This window comes from Narcine bancroftii, chromosome 2 (genome assembly GCF_036971445.1).
Source record: "Narcine bancroftii isolate sNarBan1 chromosome 2, sNarBan1.hap1, whole genome shotgun sequence".
Taxonomy (NCBI): domain Eukaryota; kingdom Metazoa; phylum Chordata; class Chondrichthyes; order Torpediniformes; family Narcinidae; genus Narcine; species Narcine bancroftii.
This window is the reverse complement of record NC_091470.1, coordinates 286426135-286451393: the sequence shown is the minus strand read 5'-3', so window position 1 is coordinate 286451393 and position 25259 is coordinate 286426135. Positions and strand designations below refer to the sequence as shown.

The 25259-nt window shown below is 39.8% G+C and overlaps 1 protein-coding gene across 1 annotated transcript in view; it reads left to right on the top strand.

The window, feature by feature from the left end:
• Window positions 1–25259, top strand: part of LOC138755370 (retinol dehydrogenase 10-like) — a 114696-nt gene that overhangs the window by 63665 nt on the left and 25772 nt on the right. Inside the window, exon 2 of the mRNA XM_069921218.1 lies at window positions 9447–9545. Coding sequence (XP_069777319.1) covers window positions 9447–9545 — 99 coding nt within the window. The remainder of the gene's footprint in view (window positions 1–9446; window positions 9546–25259) is intronic.

The window sequence follows — 25259 nt, the reverse complement described above, 5'->3', positions numbered from 1 at the left end:
ATATAGGACTCAATGTAATAAAATAATACAGGTACATTGAATATAAAATCATAGAAAAATATTCATAAGGTCAAAAAATTTTTTTTTAAAAAGAGAGTCCCTCTTCTCCTAGCACCCCTTCCCCAGATTTGGAGGAAAAGGGGACAAAAGCAGGGATAGAGAGAGGTAAAAAGAAAGAAAATAGAAAAGAAAAAGCAACAGGAGGAAGGTTCACCATCTCAGTCACATAATTTTAAAAGTATTAAATTTCTAATAAGGAGAATACTAATTGACAAATATCAAAATAAATTGTACAATCTGGGCATTTAAGTAATTTAAGGTTGCTAAATTTCAACCAGCATACTGTATCTATTCCTCAGACTATAAGTAATCTTCTCAAGAGCTTTGTACTTCCATTTTCCAATGATCAATGTGAAGTAGGGAATTGGATTTCCATGTTACCACTATACATTTCCTTACTATTGACAATGCAATTTTAATAAATTTAGCTTTACTTCTGGAGAAGTTAACTTTTATAACTGCCAAATTTCCCAGAGGAAACTATTCTGGGTCGAGATCTAGAGGGAAGTTCACCCCCAGAATTTTTGTCCACACTTCCCCTAATTCTATCCAAAAGGGTCTTAATTTCATGCATAACCAGGTGGAATGTTAAAAGGTACCAACATCTATCAGAAAATTCTGGTTTATTTTTATGCATTTTTTGTGGTGTGAGATATAATTTGTGCAGAAAATTAAATGAATCAGTCTATATCTAGAATTAATTAAGGTAGTCATACTATCTACACACAGATCTGACCAGCATTGTGGATTGATTACAATGTCTAAATCCGATTCCAATCTATGTCGTCCAGATTTTGGGCTTTGATCTTGGATCAGAGCAAATATATTGGAAATAAATTTGGTTGCATTCCCCTTTCAAATTGGAATTTCCAAGTGTGAGCACATTAGTAGGACCATTAATTGTCCCCACTTTTCAGTAAAAAAAATGCAATTGGAGATGTGTTGGGTAAATTATATTTATTTTTAAGTCCCTCAAAAGACCTAAATTGCCCCTGTTGATCATAACAATTTTCAATGCACCTGAAACCATCTTGGTACCAGGTATCCAAGATTCTAATCCAAAAGTCATGGGTATTAAACTGTTTTGGTATCATCTCTCTTTTAATCCCACAAATTGTTTAATTTTATCCCAAATATAAATTACATGTTTCGATAATTGGTTATTTGTTAACTTTTAATTAATTTAAAATTCCATTTATAAATAAATTCTTCTGCCTCTCCTCTCCTACCACGTGCAAGCCAATAATAGCCCAGAAAGGAATCTCCTCATTTAAAAAAAAGTAGCACAAAATGAACTTGAGCTGCTAAATTTTTTTTAAATAATCCATTAATTTTAACAGTCCCAATTTATAATCACAGGTTATTTTATCCATGGAAATTCTAAAAACTTTACCTGACTGAAGGAATGCCACATTAAGAATCTTGACTTCATATTTGACCTTCCAAAGTGCTTCACTTCACATGATCTGGATTGAACTCCACCACTTCTCTGCCCAACTCTGCATCCCGTATCTCCCGTTGTAACTTGTGATGACTTTCCACTCTATCTGCAGTGCCTGCAACCTTTGTATCATCTGCAAATTTGCTGACCTCCACCGTCAATGAGTCATGAAAGCTCACTTGATCCTCATGGATACTCAGTGATTTGACCTGTGGGGCAGCCATCTGTTGTGTTGCAAGTTTGACTTTTATGGGTGGCTCATCAACGGTTGGAGGAGTGGCTTGCAATCTGTGAGGGAAATTTTTTCCATCAAGGATCTTGGGAATATGGAATGAGCTGCTAGAGGAAGTGGTGGAAGTGGGTACACTTCCAACAATTAAAAGCCATTTACACATGTGCATGGATGCAGTATTAGTAGGCCATGGGTAGAAAAGTGCAGTGTTAATGAGAGAACTTGGGGCAGATGTTATATATTCATGGTTTTATTAATACATAAGTACACTGAGATGTGAAGCTGCTTTGATGGTTTCAAGTGAAAGATGGTTTTCCACCAGTACGGTATATAAGAATGACAATGTTGTCATGCTCAGTGTGATTATGTGATACACACGCAGGCATATATACATAACCCTCTTTCCACCACCCCCCCACCCAAACAAAATAAATGGTCTGTGAAAATAACATGGGAAATACTTAAATTAACTACGATAACTACATGGTGCCCCAAGACAAATGGTGAGGATTACAGTTACAGAATAACATAAGAATGAGTGGATAGCCTGGCCAGTTACTGCACATAGTCCTTCAGTTGTTCTGGAGGACGTCTCTCTCTCTCTTGAATCGGCTTAGAGAGGATGAAGCCATTGGGGTACTTACAATTTTTCAGGGCTCTTTGCCTTCAGGAGTGACGCCTCCATTGGTGGTAAGGACTGTGGACTAATTGGGACTTTGAAAAGGACTGCGCTATTGAGTAGCACATAGTGTAGGACTGCTCGGTGGAGCTACAGGACTGCTTGGTTGAGGGCTGCTTGGCTGAGCAGTCAACATAGAAAAAGATTCACTATCTGGAGGTATTTCTGGAATGTCGATGGTAGGTTCTGGAATCTCATTAGGGTCATGAACGATGGGTGTGGCCATGGGATCATCCACCATTCTCAATTGGTTTGTGTGCTGTTTCCATATTTTAGTTCCCACCAGTATGGATTAAGAACAAGGACTAATTTCTTAAGGATAACTCCTCTCTCCCATGGCCCCCTATTATCCTGGTAGTCTCATACCAGTACTGGTTCTCCCACTTCAAGAGATATGGTTGGTTTACTGGGAGATGTTGATTGTTCCATTCCATGTCCAATGTTTAGGTGCACTGTAGAAAGTCTTGTTCTTAGATTATGTCCAAACATCATTTCAGATGGTGTACTCTTGGTAGTAGAGTGATACGTGCTTCTATAGCTCAACAGAAAATCTGCAATTTTGAAGTTCCATGATGCATTTACGTGTTTCTTAATCCTCATTGCCCTTTTGTAAGTTTGTGCAAAACGTTCTGATGCGTCATATACTGTTATCTTGCAGGAATACTTTAAAAGCCTCCAATGCAAGTTGTGGACCATTATCAGAATCTAGTTCAATGGGCAACCTATATGATGCAAATATACTTGTTAGTCTTTCAATTGTCTCTCTTGCTTTTTTCTCTTTCACGTGTGACACTACTGGCCATTTTGAGTGTGCGTCTACAACAATAAGGAGGTTTTTTCCCATAAAAGGACCAGCAAAATCAACATAAATCCTATTCCATTTCCATGGATTAGTCTTGGCTTGAGGAGCTTTGGGTTGCATATCTTGACAAATGCTACATCTCCTTATCAATGTCTTTTGAGGGTCACCAGACATGCATACATGCCAATGCCTTCATCCAAACCATTCCTGGGTAGTTGTGGAGATCTGATAATATGGCTGTTTGCTATTTTGTAGGGATGATTGTTCTGGTTCCCCACAATAAACAACCTTCCTCAATCGATGTTTCCTGGCGCCTTGTACAATAAGGTTTTAGTTTTTCTAACATTTCATCCTTGGGCCATCCATTTGACGTGAAATAAAGAAACCTTGATAATTAGCTTCTTTTCGTACTTTGCTGTAGTTGGTAAACGATGAAGCTGTTCTTGATTAACAGCTGTCGCCTCCACCGTCAATTTAATTATTTTGTCTTCCTGCTCCATCTCTGGTGGAGGTAAGCGAGATGGAGCATCCGCGTAGTTTTTTTTTGGGTTGCTGGTTTATGTTTCAAATCATAATTATGTGGAGCTAGCAGCATGGCCCACCTTTGAATCCTTGTTGCAGCTAGCACTGGTATTCCCTTTTTAGGTCCTAGAATCAAACTGAGTGTTTTGATGTATGTTACCAGTGTAAACTTTCTACCATATAAGTATTGGTGGAACCGTTTGATACCAAATATTATGGCGAGTTTTTTTTTCCAGCTGGGCATAATTGGTGAAAGTCTGGGAAGCATAAGCCACCAGTTGTTCCTCTCTTTCCGTTTCCTGTGATAGGACCATTCATAATTTGACTGGCGCATCATCCACCGCAAGAGTTACGACTTTACCTGGGTACTAATGGACAAGAACATTGTCACTGGACATTAAGAATTTTTTTAAGCGGTCTGCTGTGTTACTAGTCTTCTCATTCCTGCACTATTTTTGGTCTTTTCTCAACAATTGATTTTGTGGGTTGCAGAATGCTGACATATTTGGAATGTGCTTTCAGTAATGGTTAACTAAACCCAGGAATGAATGCAATTCCACTTGGTTTGTTGGGTAGGGTGCTCTGCGCACAGCTTCAGTACCTGCGGTGTCCATTCAGACCCCTTCACTGTTTATGGTAAAGCCCAGATATGTGACAGAAGGTGCCATTAATACACACTTTTCCTGTTGCAAGCAGATGTTTGCTTGTTGCATTCAGGTTAAGACCTTTTTTAGGTTGGATAGATGACCAGAGTTGTCCCGACCTATAATTATGATGTCATCGAGGTAACGTCCTAAATTGATGCCATGTAATAATTTGTCCGTGGTCACTTGAAATATTGCCAGGGCTGCTGGTATTCTGTATGGTATTCCTGCTGGTATTCTGTATGGTATTCCTGCTGGTATTCTGTATGGTATTCCTGCTGGTATTCTGTATGGTATTTGAGTATAGGTGAATAACCCTAAGTGAGTATTGATTACCACGTATTTCTTTTAGTCTTTGTCCAACTTGATTTGTTGGTATGCCTGTGATTAAATCCAGTTTTGTGAATTTCTTTCTTCATTCAGGGCCTGGACTAATTCTTCTGCTTTGGACATAGGGTGTTTAGGTATCTGCAGAGCCTGATTAAATGGTGACTTTGTAATCATCACAAATTCTGATTTCTCTGTTGGCCTTTTGCACTGGCATGATGGGAGCTGTCCAATTACTGTATTGAATAAGTTCCAGTATTCCCTTGTTTTCTAATCTATTGAGTTCCAATTCAATCTTTCCGTTTTTTGCAAAGGGTACCAGTCTGGGCTTAAAGAACTTCAGTTCCACACCTTATTTCAGATGCAGTTTTGCCTGGACTCCCTGGATTTTATCGAGGCTTTTTTTGACAACCATTTGAAACTACTTGAGGATTTTTTTTCAGTTCTGTCTTAAGTTAATTATTGATCCAGTCTAACTCTATGTGTGATAACCAGTTTCTTCCAAATCGCGCTAGCCCCCTTCGTGTCCATGATGTAGAGGGGTAGTCTTCTTGGTAGACTTCCTTTATATTGTACTTTCACATTGCATGTTCCAAACACCATGACCTTATCCCCTGTGACTGTATAAAATTGTACTGGTTTTATTAATGGGAAACTGGGGTATCAGTTGTTGTTTTAAATACATTGATGTTAGTGACACTACTGCCCCCATGTCCAGCTCCATTCAAAGAGGTTCATTTTTGATTTTTAACTGGATATAGATGGCTACATTTTTATCATTTAATCTGTGAATGTACATAATCTCCAGTGACTTGTCGTTTGTCGGTGCTGGGGCTTTCATCCACTGGATGGGCATTTTCCATGTTTTAGTTTCTGCCTTTGATCCATTCTTCCTTTTTTTTCCTTCGGCATCTGGGGCTGATGTGTCCTTTCTTTTTTTTAATCCCATAAATGACATCGGGCTTTCTTGAAATAGCAATCATTGGGACTGTGGTTGTATTTCCCGCAGCGGAAGCATTGTTGGCGGGAAAATCTCCCAACTAGTAGATCTTGTTGGCCAATGTCCAAGTTTTTATCAGCCATTTCTGAGCCTGCAGCTGTTTTAAATGTTGCATCATCCATGCTTAATAACTTCTGTTTGGTATTGTGGTTGGCCAAACCCATCACTATACGGTCTCATAGCGCCTAGGTTAGGAATTGATCAACATCACAGTGTTTTGCTAATTTAAGAAATGCAGCCAAGTAATCGCTTACTGTTTTGCCTGTTCTTTATTTTCTCTTATAAAATCTGTCAGCCATAACTGGTGGTTTAGGACTTAGATGTGCCCCTATTGTTGTACACAATTGTGTATATGATTTTGTTCCAAAATTCTCAGGTGTTAGGGACTTGAGTAGATCAATTTTTTTTTTTACTGCCTATTAGGCTCAAAAACAGTGATTGCTCTCGGTTTATAGGTGGTGTTTCATCAATATTATGGGCTAGACAGTAGTGGTCAAATCTTTCAAGATAGGTAAACCAGTTTTCTTCTGACTCCATGAATTCTCCAAACTTTATCTCCATATTTCCTGCCATTTTGAGACTTCTGTCCTTTGTTCTCCATGGCTGAGGCTATGGGGTCCACGACATTGAAAATCTGGCATCTTTCCTCCACTGTCTGAAGTAGGGGTCCTTTTCTATCTTTGTTGCCACTGTTATGTATTCATGGCTTTAGTAATACATAAGTGCAATGAGACATGAAGCTTTCATAGTTTAATACAAATTAAGGATGGTTTCCCCCCAGTACAGTATACGAGTGATAACGTCATCATGCTCAGGTGTATGTGTATATTTTTTAAAAAAGCAGTGGGGTGGGGGGAAGAGATCTTGATCACACTTGATCCACATAAATAACCCAACATCAATTCTGAGCTATCTTGTTTTAGATTGGATTCCAGTAGGATTTGGGTATTTTTGGATGGGGACGTATTGCAAATGTTACAGTTGATACTGTGTCTCAAAACTAGAAATTTTAAAAATGCAGCTGCAATCTTGAAGTGGGAAATGTCATGATAAATATTTGTTCCAAAAGCTGACTAAATGTTGTAAATTACATCCCTGTAAATCTGCATCTAATTCTCATGATATTGCCCTTGAAGCCAGCCAGCTTCAACCTAGTCACAGTTGCTGTGCAACACAGCATTTTGAATTTAAAATGGCATGGTGCTGTGGAGGCACAAATCCCCAAATACAGATACTGGAACCTTAAAGTAAAAGGTGATCCTGCAAGCGCTCACTCCAGATAGCAGTGGAGCATAACAGTTAATGTATTGTATCAATATTTTATCAGATTAGATGTTAATGAGCATGCCAGTGAAGAAAGTGGTGAAAACTTTATAAAAGTTTGATGTTATTGAATTTGAGACCCTGGGTTTTGTTGTTCCACATTAGTAATTCAGGTGAGTTTGCAGCAAAGCAAGAGTTGGCAGGATGAAGATTTAAATCCTGGCAGCTGACTAAGCCCTATCCAAATCATCTCCAACTGTTTTGGAAAATTTGAATTTCAATCTGTTTTCAGCTATTAAATGAACAATTATTTGAGGCAAGTGTATGAATTCAAACTAACTTAAAATTTGACATTCTTCAAGTGGTTCCTCTCATGAATGAAATTGCTGAACTTGTGCCAGGAAGTTTGAGCTCCCATGAGGACTCCCAAAAGCAGAGAGCAGTTGGCAGATCCACAGTGAACAAGATCAGGAAGTGTGGGACTTCACATTTGTGCATTATGGCGTGGGAGTCCTGAGCTTCCTGGTGTTTTCATTAGGGAATAGACATTCTACAACATAACCTGTAAATTTGACTGCCTTGTAATATACAAGTGCTAGGTTTTGTACCTTTTGATTTGATACTTCTGCCTGCATCCTTTTTTATGCAATTAAAGCTGTATTGGTCACTCTGCCTCACAGTCTGTTAATACAATTCTTGGCATTTTTACCATTTTTGTCCATTTGCCAAACTGTTAACTAGTTAGATATCCCAGCAGTGTTTTCTTCCACCCAGTTGCCAATTTTGTGGTGCTTTTTTGGTTCCAGATAAAATTTTGTCTCATTATTGATAGGTCATGAAACTTGTTCTCAATCTTCAGAATTTTTTCACATGTATAATTACTTGCAAAACACATATGTCATTCCTAACTGTAGATTCCCCCCCCCCCCCCCCCACCCTTCCACCACCCCCAAAGCTGTTTAGAGTGTTTGTGCATCTGTTTTCTCTGGAGGTGTTTAATGTTGATTTGATACAATTGATCAGCACCAACATCAATGAAAATAATTAGATACTAATGGAGTAGGAGTTTAAGATGAATGATTTTTGACATGTCCTGTCTGTTCTATTCAATATTTCCTTCTAACTTAATGGCACTGAGACTGAGTAAGTGATTAAATATCCAAAGTACTATCATTAGGGGAAGTTATGTTCATAGTTAAACTCTGTTTTATTATAGGAAGGAAGCTACTCCACATTCCCATTTTCAACCATGACTGTAAACTATAGATTATGCTATTATGAACCATGGTGCATTTTGAGGCAGATGTGAATGTGCCCTTCTAATTTTGCATTGATTAGTTCAAGCAGTTTCCAGAAATTGAGCTTCAATGATAGAATTGGCTATATCTGTATCGTGCTTCTATTACTGATGCCTGTGTTGCGATTGAAAATTGTAAAAGCTGTGGCAATCTAAACAGCTTTAAGCAAAGTACCGTGGCTGTCCTTGGTGATGAGTTGTCTGATGGGAATTAGCAGCGACTCTTAGTTGCATCTGAATTTTTGAAGAAAGTATTATTTCAAATGAAATGGTGTTTTTACTTGAATTTTAGTTTATAGTTGACTCCCTCTTCTTGCAATGAAACCATGAAGGCTGACTCAAAATAGCAGTTTCTTAAAATGAGCTTCATGCAGCAAGGAGAGGAAATCTAAGAACACATTTTGATTTTCTATGAACATTTCTGAGCAGTGTAGGAAGAAATTTTGTTGCCTTCTGTTAGAATTTCCATTCATATGTCTGACTTCTGTCTGTCTCTGTCTTTCTCTCTGCATCTCTGTGTGCCTCTCCTTTAGGGTAACTGAGTGTATTCCACAACATTTGAGTGTTCTCTTTTCATTGCCTGGGAATTAATTTGCCCACCTGGCTCTGGGGTTTATGGGATTTAGTGGTGTTCTGTGAGTCTGCCAGCAAATCCACTATTCAGCCTGCACTAGACCAGGGAATTCCCCATTGACTCAAATAGGTAAGTGAATTTCCCAGCATTCCGATTATGACATCTCATCATTGAGAGGCGGGGTGACAGGAGGGGAAGTAACCTTCAGCAGATTTGTGTTTGTTTTATTAAATGTTTGACTGTCAGTAATTCACAAATATCAAATTTTATCATTGGGGAACCTGGGTATGAGGCATTCAGCTGTCACAGCTATCTTGAGTGTCTAGCTGGAGCTATTTGTGCACAAGTCTCACTTGCTGTGATGGGTGATGCAGACATGCTGTGAACTGGCTTGTCAATAGAAGATTTTTAGAAACATTAGTTTAAGTAGAAGTAATGTGATTTGGGGATAGTTGAAGGTGTGCCTCATTTGTCCTTTGTTGCTGTTGCATCCAGTTTGACCTTTTCTAATTTTCAGTTGTGTGTAAGAGTGGAACGTTTTGTGGTGATTTAATTCATAGCCCAGTTTTTGGGGGGAATCTATTGATTTGTCTTTTCTTTTTTAGACAACCAAGGCATTTCTTCCCAAGATGCTGGAAATGAACCATGGACACATTGTAACAGTGGCAAGTTCCCTCGGGTTGTTCAGCACTGCTGGTGTTGAGGTTTGTCCTTTTTTTTTGAACTATATTGTCTTGCAGAAATATTTTTGATTTATTTTTTAGAAGGTAAAGCAGCATAATAAAGTGTAACTATTTGATATGAATTGAAGTGAAATGTATTATCTTGATGCCTGAACAGATTCTAAGATTGTCTAGGCTGGGTAGTAATACATACTCAAAGATGAGAGTTCAACTGACTAAGCTTAAGTCCAACTGCTTACTTTCTATTGCTCTATTCTGGGCAGATGGAAAACTTGCTTTTCTTGCCGCATTTTGACGGGCATTAAAGGATCAATGAACAATGACAGCAATGAGATGGATGATAAATTTTGCATGATCATACTTTAAATCCACATAGAACACTACAGCACAGAAAACAAACCGTTTTTTTGTATCTGACTTATGGTTTTGTAATAAACTGAAACTTGGTGATTAATCTCGATGTCTGCCTCCTCCTAGGTTGTACATCTGATTTATCTAAATTTAAGTTTAGACAAGCAGCATGGTAACAGGCCCTTTCGGCTCACAAGGCTGTGCTTCCCAAATACTCTATTTAACCTATAGCCTTCATACAGTTTGAAAGATGGGAGAAAATCCACGCAGACTGGGGGAGAACGTACAAACTCCTTAAAGACCGTATTGGATTCAAGCACTGATCACTGATGCTGTAATAATGTTATGCTAATCATGATTTGTTCAATGCAAGTTGCATTCTGCCTAGTTTTCTTTTGTACTCTGGATCAACTTTTTAAAAAAAAACCATTGACTTTAACTCTGACAATAGCAACAATTCCTTGGAGGTTGCAGCCTATCAAATGTATGAAGGAAATGGTCATGGTTTGCATTAAGATAATTTGTATCCCTTTTCCCCTGCTATGGGGCCTCTTTACAGCTGGACTGTTAATCTGCAGCAAAGAGCAAAGTTATAAGGTCTTGGCTGGTTCTGATGAAACTGACCGTTTTGAACGTTGGCTCCATTTCTCTTCGTGGATGCTGCCTGACCCATGGAATCCTTCTAGCCTCATTGTTTTCTCCAGGTTCTAACATCTGGGATTTCACTGGTTTCCTATTCTCTTGTGCACAACATTCTTGCATCCATTTATAAAGTCATTCTGGTCCCAATGAAGCAGTAGAAAACTTGAAAGTGGCGAGACGTGTGGGGAAAGTGATACTCCGATTTTCTACAAACTGAAGGGAGGCCAGTCATCTGTGATCCAGAAGTTGTGATCTACAGCCACCTGTAATAAAAATTCAGGTGACAAAGCTTCTATACTTTTAATACATTTAATAAATGTAGTATTGAGCAGAGTGTATTTTAACCTGAGTTTTCTATTTAATGGCCTAAAGGAATGCAAGGGAACAATAAAAGATCAAAATTCAAAGGCTCAAATCATCGAAAATAACTTTTTTTTAAACCCTTTTAATTTTGTTCTTCGTTGAATTTTCGGGAAACTGGTATCAATCAAAAGCAATGGATGGTGGTTAGGTGATAAAGGGCCACTGTTTTAAACTGCCAAAGTCTTCATAAAGGTGCTTCCACTGTGCTGTTTGATAAGAAATTTCAGGATTTGGACGTGTGATAAAAAACGAGTGACGTTTCCAAGACAGGATGGTGTATGATTTTAAAGAGAATTTGCAGATGTCGGTGATCCAGTACACCCTCAGTCCTTATTCTCCATCGGGGTAGGGAGATGATGTTTGAGATAGCCTGTGGTTTCATTATGAATGAATTTTTAGGATGGCAGATATGTCAATCATGTCAGCTGCTTTGTGTGATGTTATTTGTTGTGGTTCAAATATGTTGCTATCGTTAAGGAGTTTGTATGTTCTCCCTGTGACTGCATGGGTTTCCTTTGGGATCTCCTGTTTCCTTCCACCCTCAAAAAAAGTATGGGGTTGTAGGTTAATTTTGGAGTAATTGGGCAGCATTAATTTGAATGGCTGGAATCAGCATCTACCAAACTGCAAAAACCATTTTAAAAGTTGAATTTAAAAATTTCGATTTAATTTTCCCTCCACAGTCCCAATTCAGGAATTCAGGGTCTCAACCCAAAGCATCAACTTTCTCTTTGCCTCTAGACACTGCTTGACTAGTTGAATTCTTCCAGCAATCATTTTTTTTGCTTGATTACCATGTTGCTGGAAAATAATTTTATTTTTGCTTTGCAGTAGGTACCTTTACAAGTTGGCTGCAAAGATTGGATGTTGGCAATATACTAATTGCAGGAACTTACAACACCAATAGGGAACACTGCACTGAAAGAGGAACAGACCAGATGGTGGGAATGCAACTCACTGACAAAACATCTTAATTAACAAGGGGGGTGAGCAGCCAGAAGTTGTGGTATTTCAGTGACATGTGTAGGCAAAAGGATGAGGTCCTGAAGAGAGAAATGCAGGGAGCTCAGTAGGAAGTTGAAGGCTAGGACCTCAAATGTAATAATGTCAGTATTAATACCCGTGCCATGTGCCAGTGCGAGTAAGAATAGGATGATATGGCAGATGAATGTGTAGGGGTCAATGTTTCAGGTTCCTGAATCATTGGAGTCTCTCTGGGAAAGATGTGATGTGTTTATATATTTAACAAAAAGTTGCACATAAACTAGAAGAGGACAAACATCATGGCAGAGAGGTTTGCTAGAGCTGCAAGGAAGGGTTTAAACTGGTTTGGCAAGGGGATGGTAACCGGAATGATAGGGCAGAGAATGGAGCAGATGGTAGAAAGGTTCATGCAATGTGTAGTGAGATTGTGCAGAAGGATAGGCAGTGGAAGAAGCATATACTTAGTCAGTTGGAACAACTGAAATGTGTTTACTTCAATGCAAGAAGGTTTTGGGAACAAGGGAGATGAAATCAATATGTGGGATTAGGACATTGTTGCATTACAGAGACTTAGCTGACACAAGGATAGGATTGGCTGATCCAGGTACAGGGGCTTGGATGTTTTAAAAGGGATAAGAAGGGAGGTAAAAAGAGAGGAAGGAGTAGCATTATTGATCAGGGATGGTATTGCAGCTTTAGAAAGAGGATGATGTGGAGGCATTGTCTAATGATTCATGTGAATGATAGTCAGAAACTGTAAGGGAACAATCATTCTATTGAGAGTAGTCTCTAGGCCCCTGAACACCCTTGGGATACTGAGGAGCAGATTTTGGAATTGTGCAAAAATAACAGGGAGTTATGAGAGACTTCAGCTTCCCTAATGTTGACTGCCACCTCCTTGCTGCAAGAGAGATAGATGGAGCAGAATTTTTCAGGTGTGTCCAAGAAGGATTTCTGACACAGTTTATGAACAAGAGAGGCCATATTTGATCTTGTACCGCGTAGTGAAACTAGTCAGGTGATTGATCTCTCTATGGAAGAGCAGTTCAGTGACAGTGACCACAGTTGGCTGACCTTTAGCACAGCTTTGGACAAGGATAGGAGTAGACAAAATGGTAGAGTTTAATTGACAAAGGGCTAATGATGACATTAGGCAGTAATTTGGGAGAGTATGTTGGGAACAGATCTCCTTCAGGGGGAGGGAGGTAGGCATTGGAAGAAGCACAGAAGTAATGTGGAGAATGTTTAGGGACCACTTATCTGGGGTTCTAGTTAGGTTTGTCCCACAAAGATGGGGCAAAAGATGAGGGAACTGTGGTTGACATCTAGTTAAGAGGAAGAAGAAAGCATACACGTTTGGGAAGCAAAAGACTGAAAGGTCTCAAGAGTGTTATATCATTATATGGTAGTCAGGAATGAAATTGATAGGATTTGGGAGAGCCAGAATGGGCCACGAGAAGGTCATGGCAAGTAGGATGAAGGAAAATCTTGTGTATACATGAAGAGTAGAAGGATGATGAGACTTAAGGCAAAGCCATTTAAGGATAGAGGAGGCAACATGTGTCTGGAGGCAGAAGAGGGAGAAGAGGTCTTAAATGGATACTTTGCTTTAGTGTTCACCAGTGAGAGAGACCTTGATCAATATGAGGTCAGTATAAAATCAGCTTATGTGCTGGACCATTTTGAGGATAAGAAAGAAGAGCTGGATCATCTTAAAAACATATGGATTGATTGGTTCCCTGGTCCAAATTAGATGCATTCCAGGTTACAACAAGAAGTGAGGGAAGAGATTGCAAGGGCATTGGCAATGATCTTTGCATCCACCCTGGGTACAAAAGGATTAGAGAATGGCAGATGTTGTCCCCTTTTTTTGAAAAAATGTAATTGGAAAATCCTTTGAATTAGACAGAATCTCGTGCCAGTGTTTGGCAAACTATTGAAGAGGATTCATAGTGAAAAAATTCACGAGCGTTTAGAGCAACATAGTCTTCTCAGAGATGGTCAGCATGGGTTTCCGGGGTAGGTTGTTCCTCAGGAGCCTCAATGAATATTTTGAGGAACTGACAAAAGAAATCGATAGTATATGGATTTTACTAAGGCATTTAACAAGGTCCCCCGTGGTAAGCAAAGGGTAGTAGTGGATGGAATGTATTCCATAGGAAATAACAGCACAGTATATGCCCTTCAACCCATGATATTGAGCTGACCCATATGTCCATACCAAAAAAAAACTTTCCCTACCTCATGACCCCCTCTTTTTTTTCTTTCATCCATGTGCCTGTCTAAGAGTCTCTTAGATGCCCTATTGTTCCAGCCACCATCCCTGGCAATACATTTCTGGTAACCAGAACTGTGTTTATATTTTTAAAAAAACTTGCCCCTGATGTCTCCCCTAGACTTTCCTCCCTTCACTTTCAACAGATGCCTTCTGGTGTTTGCTACTCCTGCACTTGGAAAAGATTGCTGACTGTCTACCTTATCTATACCTCTCATGATCTCTCATCCTTCTTTGCTCCAAAGAGATAAGCCCTAGCTCTGCTAACTTTGCCTAAGATACGTTTTCCAATCCAAGGCAACATCCTGCTAAATCTCCTTTGTATCCTCTCCATAGCTTCTACCTCGTTTCTGTAATGAGGTGGCCAGAATGCTATTCTAAGTAAGGTATCACCAGAGATCTACAGAGCTGCAACATTACCTCACAACTCCTGAACTCAATCCACAGATTAATGAAGCCCAGCATACCATAGACCTTCTTAACTGTTCTATTAACGTGTGCGGTGATCCTTAAGAGATCTATGGACTTGGAGCCAAAAGGCCCCCTGTTCTTTCACACTGATAAGTATTCTACCATTAACCATATATTCTCCTTCAATTTTGACCTACCAAAATGTATCACCTCACATTTACCCAGATTGAACTCCATTTGCAACTTTTCCACTCAACTCTGCATCCTGCCTATATTCTGTTGTAACCTATGGCAGCCTTCACCACCATCCACAACACCTCCAACCTTCTACTTTTTCAACTAGGTGATTGTATAAATCACAGAGCAGGGGTTCCAGAACTGTGAAACTCCACTAGTCACTGACCTCCAGGCAGAATATTTTCCACCCACCACTACTGTCTGCTTTCTACAGGCAAGCCAATTCTGTATCTGCACTGTTAAGGTTCCATGAATCCATGTCTCCCATGACTTTCTGAATGAGTCTCCCAGGGGGACGTTGTCAAATGCCTTACTAAAATGAACATCCACAACCCTACACTCATCAATTTTCTTTGTTACTTCCTCAAAAAACTTGATCGCCTCTTGCGACGTGACCTTCCCGTCACAAAGCCAGCTGATTATCTCTGGATAATCCTTTTTACTTCTTTTAAACAAGGGGACACATTTGCCATTCTCCGATCCTCTGGCACCTCCCCTATGGACAAGGAGGAAGCAAAGATCACACCAAGGCACCTGCATCTCTTCCCTACCTTCCCATAGCAACCTGGGGTATATCTCATCTGGTCCCAGGGACTTAGCAATCCTAATGGTTTTAAGAATATCCATAACTTACTCTTCCTTAATCTCAACATGGTCCAGCACATAAGATTGTTCTATTCTGACCTGACCTTGACCAAGGTCCATTTCTCTGGTAAATACTGAAGCAAAGTATTCCTTTAGGACCTCTCCAACCTCCTCTGCCTCCAGGCATATGTTGCCCCTTTATCCTTTTAGCAGCCCTACCTTCACTCTCGTCATCCTTCACACAAACATAGAATATCTTGGGGTTCTCATTAATCCTTGTTGTCAAGGCCTTCTCATGTCCCCTTCGAGTTCTCCTAATTCTTTTCATAAGTCCTTCCTAGTTTCCAAAAAATTTTCATGAGTCTTTCCTGTTCTTTGCTTCCTAAATCTAATGTATGCTTCCTTCTTCCTCTTAACTAACTGCCTCACCTGTTTTCTAAACCGCTGTTCCCTTTTCATTTCCCTATCTTAGTGGGACAAACCTATCTGCCTAAAGATCAGTGACCAGCGGAGTTGTACATGTATCTGTTCAGGGACTCCTGGTCTTTGTGATTGTATAAATGACTTGAACAAAATGGAAGGATGGGTCAGCAAGTTTGCAGATGACATGAACATTCGAAGTGTTATTGATATTGTGGTAGATTACAACATGATATAGACATAATTAAGAGGAGAGGAAAAGTGGCAGATGGAATTCAGTCTGGATAAGTGTGAAGTTGTGTATTTTGGAAGGTCAAACTTGGAGGTGGCATACATGGTTAACAGCAGGATTCTTAAGTGTGAAAGAACAGAGGAACCTTGGGATCCCAATCTATAGATTTCTCAAGGATGATGTGCAGCTTGATAGCGTAGCTAAGAAGGCTTGTGTTACTCTGACCTTCATTTGGCAGGGGATTAAGTTCAAGAGCCACAAGATAATGTTGTGGGTCTATAAAACTCTGGTTAGACCTCTGTTGGAATATTATGTTCAGATCTCGTTGCCTCATTACAGGAAGGATGTGGAAGCTTTGGAGAGGGTGTGCAAGAGATTTACCAGGATGTTGTCTGGATTGTAGTTGTCGTATTAGGCAAGGTTAACAGAGCTAGGTCTTTTCACTTTGGAATGAAGGAGGATGAGAGATGACTTAATAGAGGTCTTCATGATTATGAAAGGCACAGATGGGATGGACAGACGGCCAACATTTTTTCATTGGGTTAGCAAATACCAAAGGTCATCTGCATAAGGGGAGGAGAAGGGAGGGGAGGATTTTTTTTTGGAGTTGGGTAATGGGTGCCTGGAGTGCCGTGCCAGGGGTGGTGTTGGAGGCTGTACAATAGGGCCATTTAAAAGTCTCTTCAGGACATACTTGCAAGAAAAATGGAGGGTTTTCAATGTGAGTAGATGCATATAGGGCAGTACAACATTGTAGGCTGAAGGGTCTGTTCTGTGCTGTAAGATTCACTGCCCTTAATTTGCCATTTTCAACCTATGGCCCCCTTAGAACTCTGCTCAAAATTTATGGACCCTCTTCCCTGTGAAGTAGTCAAATTTAGTTGGTTTCTTCTGTATTTCTCCTACGGACTTTATATTAAAAACATTATTTCAGTCAGTGTCACCCCCCCCCTTTAAAATATTCTATGGACCTGGGATGAAGGGTCTATAGCCCTCATTGAGAATGGATAATCAAGATAACAAGGGGTGAGGAGTATGGTAAATGAAAAAGGGACCAACAAGTATTTGTTGGGCTAATGGAAATGAGAAAGAAAAACTTGGTTCTGTGACATTTGGAAATTCTGTTTTCATACTGTGAGAAGCAGAGGTGCCGTCACAGATTTCACTCGAGACAAAAATTGAGAACAAAGAACATTTATTTTACAACAGTGCAAAGTTGGGTGCTTCCCCTTACCCTGGGAATACACACACACATACTGGGGCTTACCCAACTTTTTATACATTCTATTTCAGTACAGAGGTACCTCCCCCCTTAACATTCTTCTGCCTCTTGGATTGGTTTGGCATTAGGTAATTCTGCCTACGTGCAGTTTGTGTGCCTTTTTGTGTGTAAGCTTGTTTACCAGGAAGTGTAATGTCTTTGTTCTTATTCATAAATCTCAACCCCCAGGACTTGCTAAATCTATCTTCTTGCTATAAGACCCCTATTCTATTATACTTGCTTAACCCTTCCTCACACTCCATTCTTACTCCACCCTTATTCAACCCATCATAATTCATTCCTATTTAGCACTTCCTTGACTTCCCTTATTCCATTATCCCTTCACCCAATCCTAATTCATTCCTATTTAGCAATTGCTTAACTTCCCATATTCCATTATCTCTCACAATCCGCCATTTTTCTTTAGCTACGCTTAGTAAAACCTCAATCGGAAAGTATTATTTTAAGCTTCGTCTTTTTCCCAGCGAGTGAGTAAACGAACTGCAGCCTCAGCATCATCAGATGGAGTTCAGGAAGCATACATCATTTGGGTTGTAGTGACCTGACGAAGGGCCCGTTGAATTAAACACTGTACACAAGGCATTAGGCAGGGAATTATTATGAGGGGTAAAATAAAAAGCCCAGCTGCTATAAGGGCCGTGTGTATCCAACTCTAGTCGCCAGTAAAAAGTTTAGTCGGACCAAGGATGCCAAGTCTGGACCGGGACATGGGAAAGTTTTCAAATTGTAAAGGCATGAGGACCATAATGGGGGTCATTTACAGGCCTCCGAAAAGTAGTTTAGATATCAGTAGAAGTATAAATCAGGAATTAAGAGTGGCATGTCAAAGTGGTAGCAATGCAGTAGTTATGGGGACTTTAACATGAAGGTGGACTGGGATAATCAGACGGGGGCAGGAGCACAAGAGATTGAGCTTATTGAATGTCTACGAGATACTTTCTTGGAGCAGCTAGTGGAGGAACCTACCAGGGGGAAAGTCGATTCTGGACTTGGTGCTGTGCAGTGACGCAGAGTTAATAAGTGACCTCGATGTAGGGGAGCCATTAGGGAATAGTGACCATGGTATGGTTACTTTTGAGCTGCAATTAGAAAGGGAAAAAGAAAGGAAGTCGGAAGCATCTGCACTGCAGTTAAATAAAGGGGATTATGCAGCTATGAGGGAGGAGCTAGCCAAAATAAAATGGAAAGATACACTAGCTGGGAGGACAACTGGGGAAAAATGGCAGGTATTTTTGGACATTTTTCACAGTTTTTTTTATTTTTTAAATTTTTTATTTTTCACACCATAAATCACAATAGCCATGATATACACTTTTTCTTTTCCACACATTTACAGTGACTTTTTCTCCCTCCCCCCTCCCTCCTCCCAAGCCACCCCCCCATCCCCCCCCCCTCATCCATTTTAGTTATACAATCTAGGTTGCATTAATTCAGTTAGACAATGTTGTCATTCAACAAAAATACACCAGAAATTCTACTGAGTCCATTCTTTTCTTTTCTTCTCCTTCCATCAACTTAGGTAATGTTTGTTCCCGGTAGGTTTTCGCTATTGTATTTAATGTAAGGCTCCCATACTTGTTCGAATATTTCAATATTATTTCTTAAACTATATGTTATTTTTTCTAATGGAATACATTTATTCATTTCTATATACCATTGTTGTATTTTCAAATTATCTTCCAATTTCCAGGTTGACATAATACATTTTTTTGCTACAGCTAGGGCTATCTTAACAAATCTTTTTTGTGCATCCTCCAAGTCAATTCCAAATTCTTTATTTTTTATGTTACTTAGGAGAAAGATCTCTGGATTCTTTGGTATATTGTTTTCTGTTATTTTATTTAATATCTGATTGAGATCATCCCAAAATTTTTCTACTCTCTCACATGTCCAGATTGCATGAATTGTTGTTCCCCTTTCTTTTTTACATCGAAAACATCTATCAGATACTGTTGGGTCCCATTTATTTAACTTTTGCGGTGTAATATATAGTCTGTGTAACCAATTATATTGTATCATACGCAGCCTCGTATTTATTGTATTTCTCATCGTTCCAGAGCATAACTTCTCCCATGTTTCCTTTTTTATCTATAGAGGAACAAAATAAATTAACAGAACCATTTGGAACAGTAGAAATACAAGAGATAATAAAAAAATTACCAAATAATAAGACACCAGGAGAGGATGGACTCCCAATAGAATTCTACAAAACATTTAAAGACCTAATAATACCGCCCCTCCTGGATGTAATCAACCAGATTGATGAGACACAAAACTTACCAGATTCATGTAAAACAGCAATAATTACAGTGATACTAAAACAAGGGAAAGATCCACTCTCACCAGCGTCATATAGACCAATATCTCTGCTAAACACAGATTATAAGATAATAGCTAAACTATTAGCGAACAGATTAGCAGAACAGGTACCGAAAATGGTAAATTTAGACCAAACTGGATTTATCAAAAAAAGACGCACAACAGACAATATTTGTAAATTTATTAACTTAATTCATGCAGTAGAAGGAAATAAAGCACCGGCAGTAGCAGTTGCTTTAGACGCAGAGAAGGCCTTCGACAGAGTAGAATGGAATTACTTGTTCAAAGTATTGCAAAAATTCAGTTTACCGGAGAAGTATATTAATTGGATTAAAGCATTATATAAGGGACCGTTAGCGAAAGTGACAGTAAATGGACATGTATCAAAGCAATTTAACAAGCAGGTCAACGCGGCAGGGATGCCCACTATCACCATTATTGTTTGCGCTAGCTATAGAACCACTAGCAGAATCGATAAGAAGAGATAATAATATAAAAGGAATAAAAATAAAAGACAGGGAATATAAAATCAGTCTGTTTGCGGATGATGTGATAGTGTACTTAACAGAACCAGAACTATCAATAAAAGAACTATATAAGAAATTGAAGGAATATGGAGAAGTGTCGGGATACAAGATAAACGTAAATAAAAGTGAAGCAATGCCTATGAATAACGCGGATTTCTCAAAATTTAAGGAGGAATCCCCATTCAGATGGCAAACGCAGGCAATAAGATACCTAGGTGTGCAAATAAACAAAAATCTAGGCCAATTATATAAACTCAATTACAATCCACTAATGAAAAAATTACAGGACGATTTAGAGCATTGGAAAGAGCTACCACTAACACTGATAGGAAGGATAAACTGTATTAAAATGAACATTTTTCCAAGGATACTATACTTATTTCAGGCATTGCCAATACAACTGACAGAAAAATTCTTCAAAGAGTTAAAGAAAATAATAAGGAGATTTTTATGGAGAGGGGGGAAACCGAGGATAGCACTAGACAAATTAACAGAATGGTATAAACAAGGAGGCTTACAATTGCCAAACTTCAAAAATTATTATAGAGCCGCACAATTAAGGTAGCTATCAGATTTTTATCAAACAAGGGAAAAACCAGACTGGACGAGACTAGAATTAGATAAAATAGGGGAAAAGATACCTGAACACATATTATATAAATGGGACGAAAAATTGGTACAACATAGAACTTCTCCAGTATTACACCATCTCCTCAATATATGGAAGAAGATTCATGTAGAAAGAAATAAAATAAATTACCAAATACCAAAACTAATATTGACGCAAAATAAGCTACTCCCTTTTACAATAGACAACCTTGCCTTTAGAAAATGGGAAAAAAAAGGGATTAAAAGAATAGAAAATTGTTTTTCAGGAAGTAGATTCTTATCCTTTGAACAAATGAGAGATAAGTACAATATAACGGGAGATACAGCGCTGGCATATTACCAACTGAGATCCTACTTGAAAGATAAATTAGGAAGCAACTTGAGTTTACCAGAGGGAAGTAACCTTGAATATGTGATTACAGATACAATGTTAATCAAAAGATTTATAAAAAATATGTATATTAAACTGCAAGAAAAGGAAAATGAGGAAACAAATGGTAAAACTAAACAAAAATGGGAACAAGATTTAAATATTAAAAAAAAAATTTTTTTCACAGGTTTCAGGACAAATTTATTCCAAAGTGGAGGAAAGGCTCTAGGAGATGCAAATGGCAGCCGTGGCTAATTAATGAAATCAAGTGTAATATCAAATCCAAAGAGAGTAAGTATAGGATAGCGAAGCAGAGTGGGAAGTTAGAGGATTGGGAAACCTTCAAAGAGCATCAGAGGGTAACTAAGAAAGTCATAAGAGAGGGGAAAATGAAGTACGAGAGGAAATTAGCAAATAATATAATGGAGGATAGCAAAAGCTTTTTTAAATATGTGAAGAGGAAGAAATTGGTTCGGTCTAAAATTGGTCCATTAAGAATGGAAAAGGGTGAAATTATTACTGGAAACAAGGAGATGGCTGAGGAATTTAACAAATACTTTGCAACTGTCTTCACCAAGGAGGATATAGGTTATGGTCAGTTAGGGGGTAGTGGTCATGCGGTATCAAGAGACTTGGGGAACCTTCCTGGGGAAGTAGGGGATCTAATGGATATCCGGATCCAGAAACAGGAGGTTGTGAGTAAATTGTTGGGACTGAGGGCTGATAAATCCCCAGGGCCTGATGGGCTGCATCCCAGGGTGCTTAAAGAAGTTGCTATGGAAATTGTGGAAGCACTGGTCGACATTTTCCAAAGTTCCATAGATTCGGGGGAGGTCCCTGAGGATTGGAGAGTGGCTGATGTGGTGCCGATTTTTAAGAAGGGAGGGAGGGAGAAAACGGGAAATTATAGACCGGTCAGCCTGACGTCGGTGGTGGGGAAGATATTGGAGTCTATCATAAAAAGGAGTAATAGCAGAACACTTAGGCAGAAATAATAGTATAAGGGCTAGTCAGCATGAATTCCTTAAGGGTAAGTCATGCTTGACTAACCTTCTGGAATTTTTCGAGGATGTGACAAAGGGGGTGGACTTGGGAGAGCCAGTGGATGTGGTGTATTTGGACTTCCCAGAAGGCCTTTGATAAGGTACCGCACGGGAGACTAGTGGGCAAGATCAGGGAGCATGGTATTGGAGGTAAGGTGCTGACATGGATAGGAAATTGGTTAAGAAATAGGAAACAAAGGGTTGGGGTAAGCAGGTCTTTTTCAGGATGGCAGGATGTGACGAGTGGAGTGCCACAGGGATCGGTATTGGGTCCTCAGATGTAAATGATTTGGATGAGGGGATTATTAATAACTTGAGCAAATTTGCAGATGACACGAAACTGGGTGGCAGTGTGGGGTGTGAGGAGGATGTCAGGAAAATGCAGAGGGACTTGGACAGGTTGGGGGAGTGGGCTGCTGAATGGAAGATGACGTTCAATGTAAGCAAATGTGAGGTTATCCATTTTGGGGGCAATAATAGGAAAGCTGAGTATTATTTAAATGGAGACAAGCTAGGGAGTGGGGAGGAGCAAATGGATCTGGGAGTACTTGTTCACCGGTCACTGAAGACTAGCATGCAGGTTCAGAAAGCTGTGAAGAAGGCTAATGGCATGTTGGCTTTCATAAAGAGGGGATTGGAGTATAGGAACAGAGACGCCCTTCTGCAGTTGTACAGGGCCCTGGTGAGATCCCACCTGGAGTATTGCGTCCAGTTCTGGTCTCCAATTTTGAGGAAGGACATACTAGCTATAGAGGGTGTGCAGCGCAGATTTACAAGGTTAGTTCCAGGGATGGCGGGGTTGACATATGCTGAAAGGCTAGAAAAACTGGACTTGTATCCGATGGAGTTTAGAAGGATGAGGGGGGACATGATTGAGGTATACAAAATTATCAGGGGGATAGACAGGGTGAAGTCAGATTACTTGTTCCCAATGATGGGGGAGACGAGGACTAGAGGGCATAGTTTAAGAATACAGGGTAGGCCCTTTAGGACGGAGATGAGAAAACATTTTTTTACCCAGAGAAGTATGAATCTGTGGGATGCTCTGCCACAGAGGGTGGTAGAGGCAGATTCGCTGATTATGTTCAAAAGAGAGTTAGATAAGACTCTAGTGGGCAAAGGAGTTAAGGGTTATGGGGATAAGGCTGGAAAGGAGTACTGATGGTAGTGATCAGCCATGATCTGTAAAATGGCGGTGCTGGCTCGACAGGCCGAAGGGCCTACTCCAGCTCCTATTGTCTATTGTCTATTGTTCTTCAGCCAATAAATCCAAGGCCATCGCTGTCTGATTGGTGATAATTTCCAAAACTGCCTGGAGTCTGATCAAAGGATTTAGTATATAAAAGGGGGTTCGATATCCCCATGATCTTTCCTGAGCCCAAGTAGCAGGGCCATAATATGAAATAATACGTTCAGGGGGCCAATCTTCACCTCAATTTCCAATTTTAAGTTCTCTCTTTGGACGAGTATCCTGAGGAGATTGTGGGATTAGGCGCATATATAGTTTGGTGGAAAGGTGATGGTTGGCATGCAAAGGCAGTAAGACAAATTGAGGTTGGATGATTCCAACACAAGAAGTGCCGCTCCAATCGGGTTCTAAAAAGGTATAAGCCATATTCCCACAAATCCAATATAAACCCTCTGGGGCATATCCACGTGGGATAGTTTGGTTCCAGATCTGCCAAAGCGAGGGGATGTTCAGGTAAGAATTTTCACCTGAACAGTTCCATATGTCACTGGTGTCATTGATATTCTCATAAGGCAGATAATCCGAATCTTTTTCCATAGAGAAATACCAGGTAGGGGTTGCAGGATGCCAAACAGCTATAGTATTCTTGAGCAGCTTAAGCCATTTACAACTGGAATCCCCCTTATAGTGACAGCCTTCAGCCTTCCGAACGCATTCTTGACCCAGTGGGTGATTTACAAGATGCCAAGTTTGGGGGGGCATTCAATTTCATTCGTTGTAGCATTAAAGCGTAAAAGTTCCAATATATCCAAAGGCTCACCTTGCCAGGGCCAGGTACCATCTTTAGTTGGCCCTCCGCAAATCCAACAATTCTTCAACCCCAGCAAGTCAGCTGTTCGTTGACTTAAATCTACCCACTTATTGTCACCTAACTGGTGAGTAGCAGCTTTTCTGCGAGCATTAGCATATATATATCCCCTTTATCCCTACTCCAGGTATAGCCCTGACTAATATTCTGCTTATAATCCTCCCACCATGTTCTTTGTACCATATTCTTGGCACTTGTCTTTTTAATACCCGTAGAGGCCGGGACGCAAACCCAATCCAATCCCCTAGGACAGGTCTGCCTCGCTGGTCCATGTTGGGATCCTAAATTAAACCATAATAAATAAGGTACCCACTATGAATACACGCTATACCCGTGCCCCGTCTGCATTCTAAAGGTAAACTTGTCCATTCTTCAAAGTAACTATCACCTCTGCTCCCCCTATTCCAGGAGGACTTTATACATTGTGTACAATTGGATGGTTTCCCAAAAATTGGGAATCAGCAGAAAAACAAAACCGCAAATAATAACAACAACATTACAGCAATTTTTGTCGGCGGAGCGTAACTTTCAGACCAGAAGGATGCAAAACTGCATGCCAGGTGGGGGGGATATTATCAACGTCCTTAGTCTATGGATTAGCACGCTTAATGCGTTGTACGTGAGTCCATCCCTTTTTTGTTCATACTGCAGTGTCTGTAATCAAAAGTACACAATAAGGGCCGTCCCATTTAGGTTCTAGTTTATGGTCTTGCCACGCTTTTACATATACCCAATCACCAGCTTTAATAGAATGAATGGGATAGTCCAGGGGTGGGTTTTGAGCTAATAAACCCTTCTGTTTTAAGTCATAAAATTCTGGAATCAGTAAACCACCTTCCGGCACGTTGTAAAAGAATGGTGCGGACTGTGTGAGGGGTGTGAACTGTCATCGGGGCACCAAATGTAATTTTGCGTCCTTCCTCTACTAGAATGGCAGTGGCCTCAATTGCTTGCACACATTCTGGCCAACCACGACAAACAGGATCTAAAATCTTTGATAGAAAGGCAACTGGTTGTCTAAAGCATGC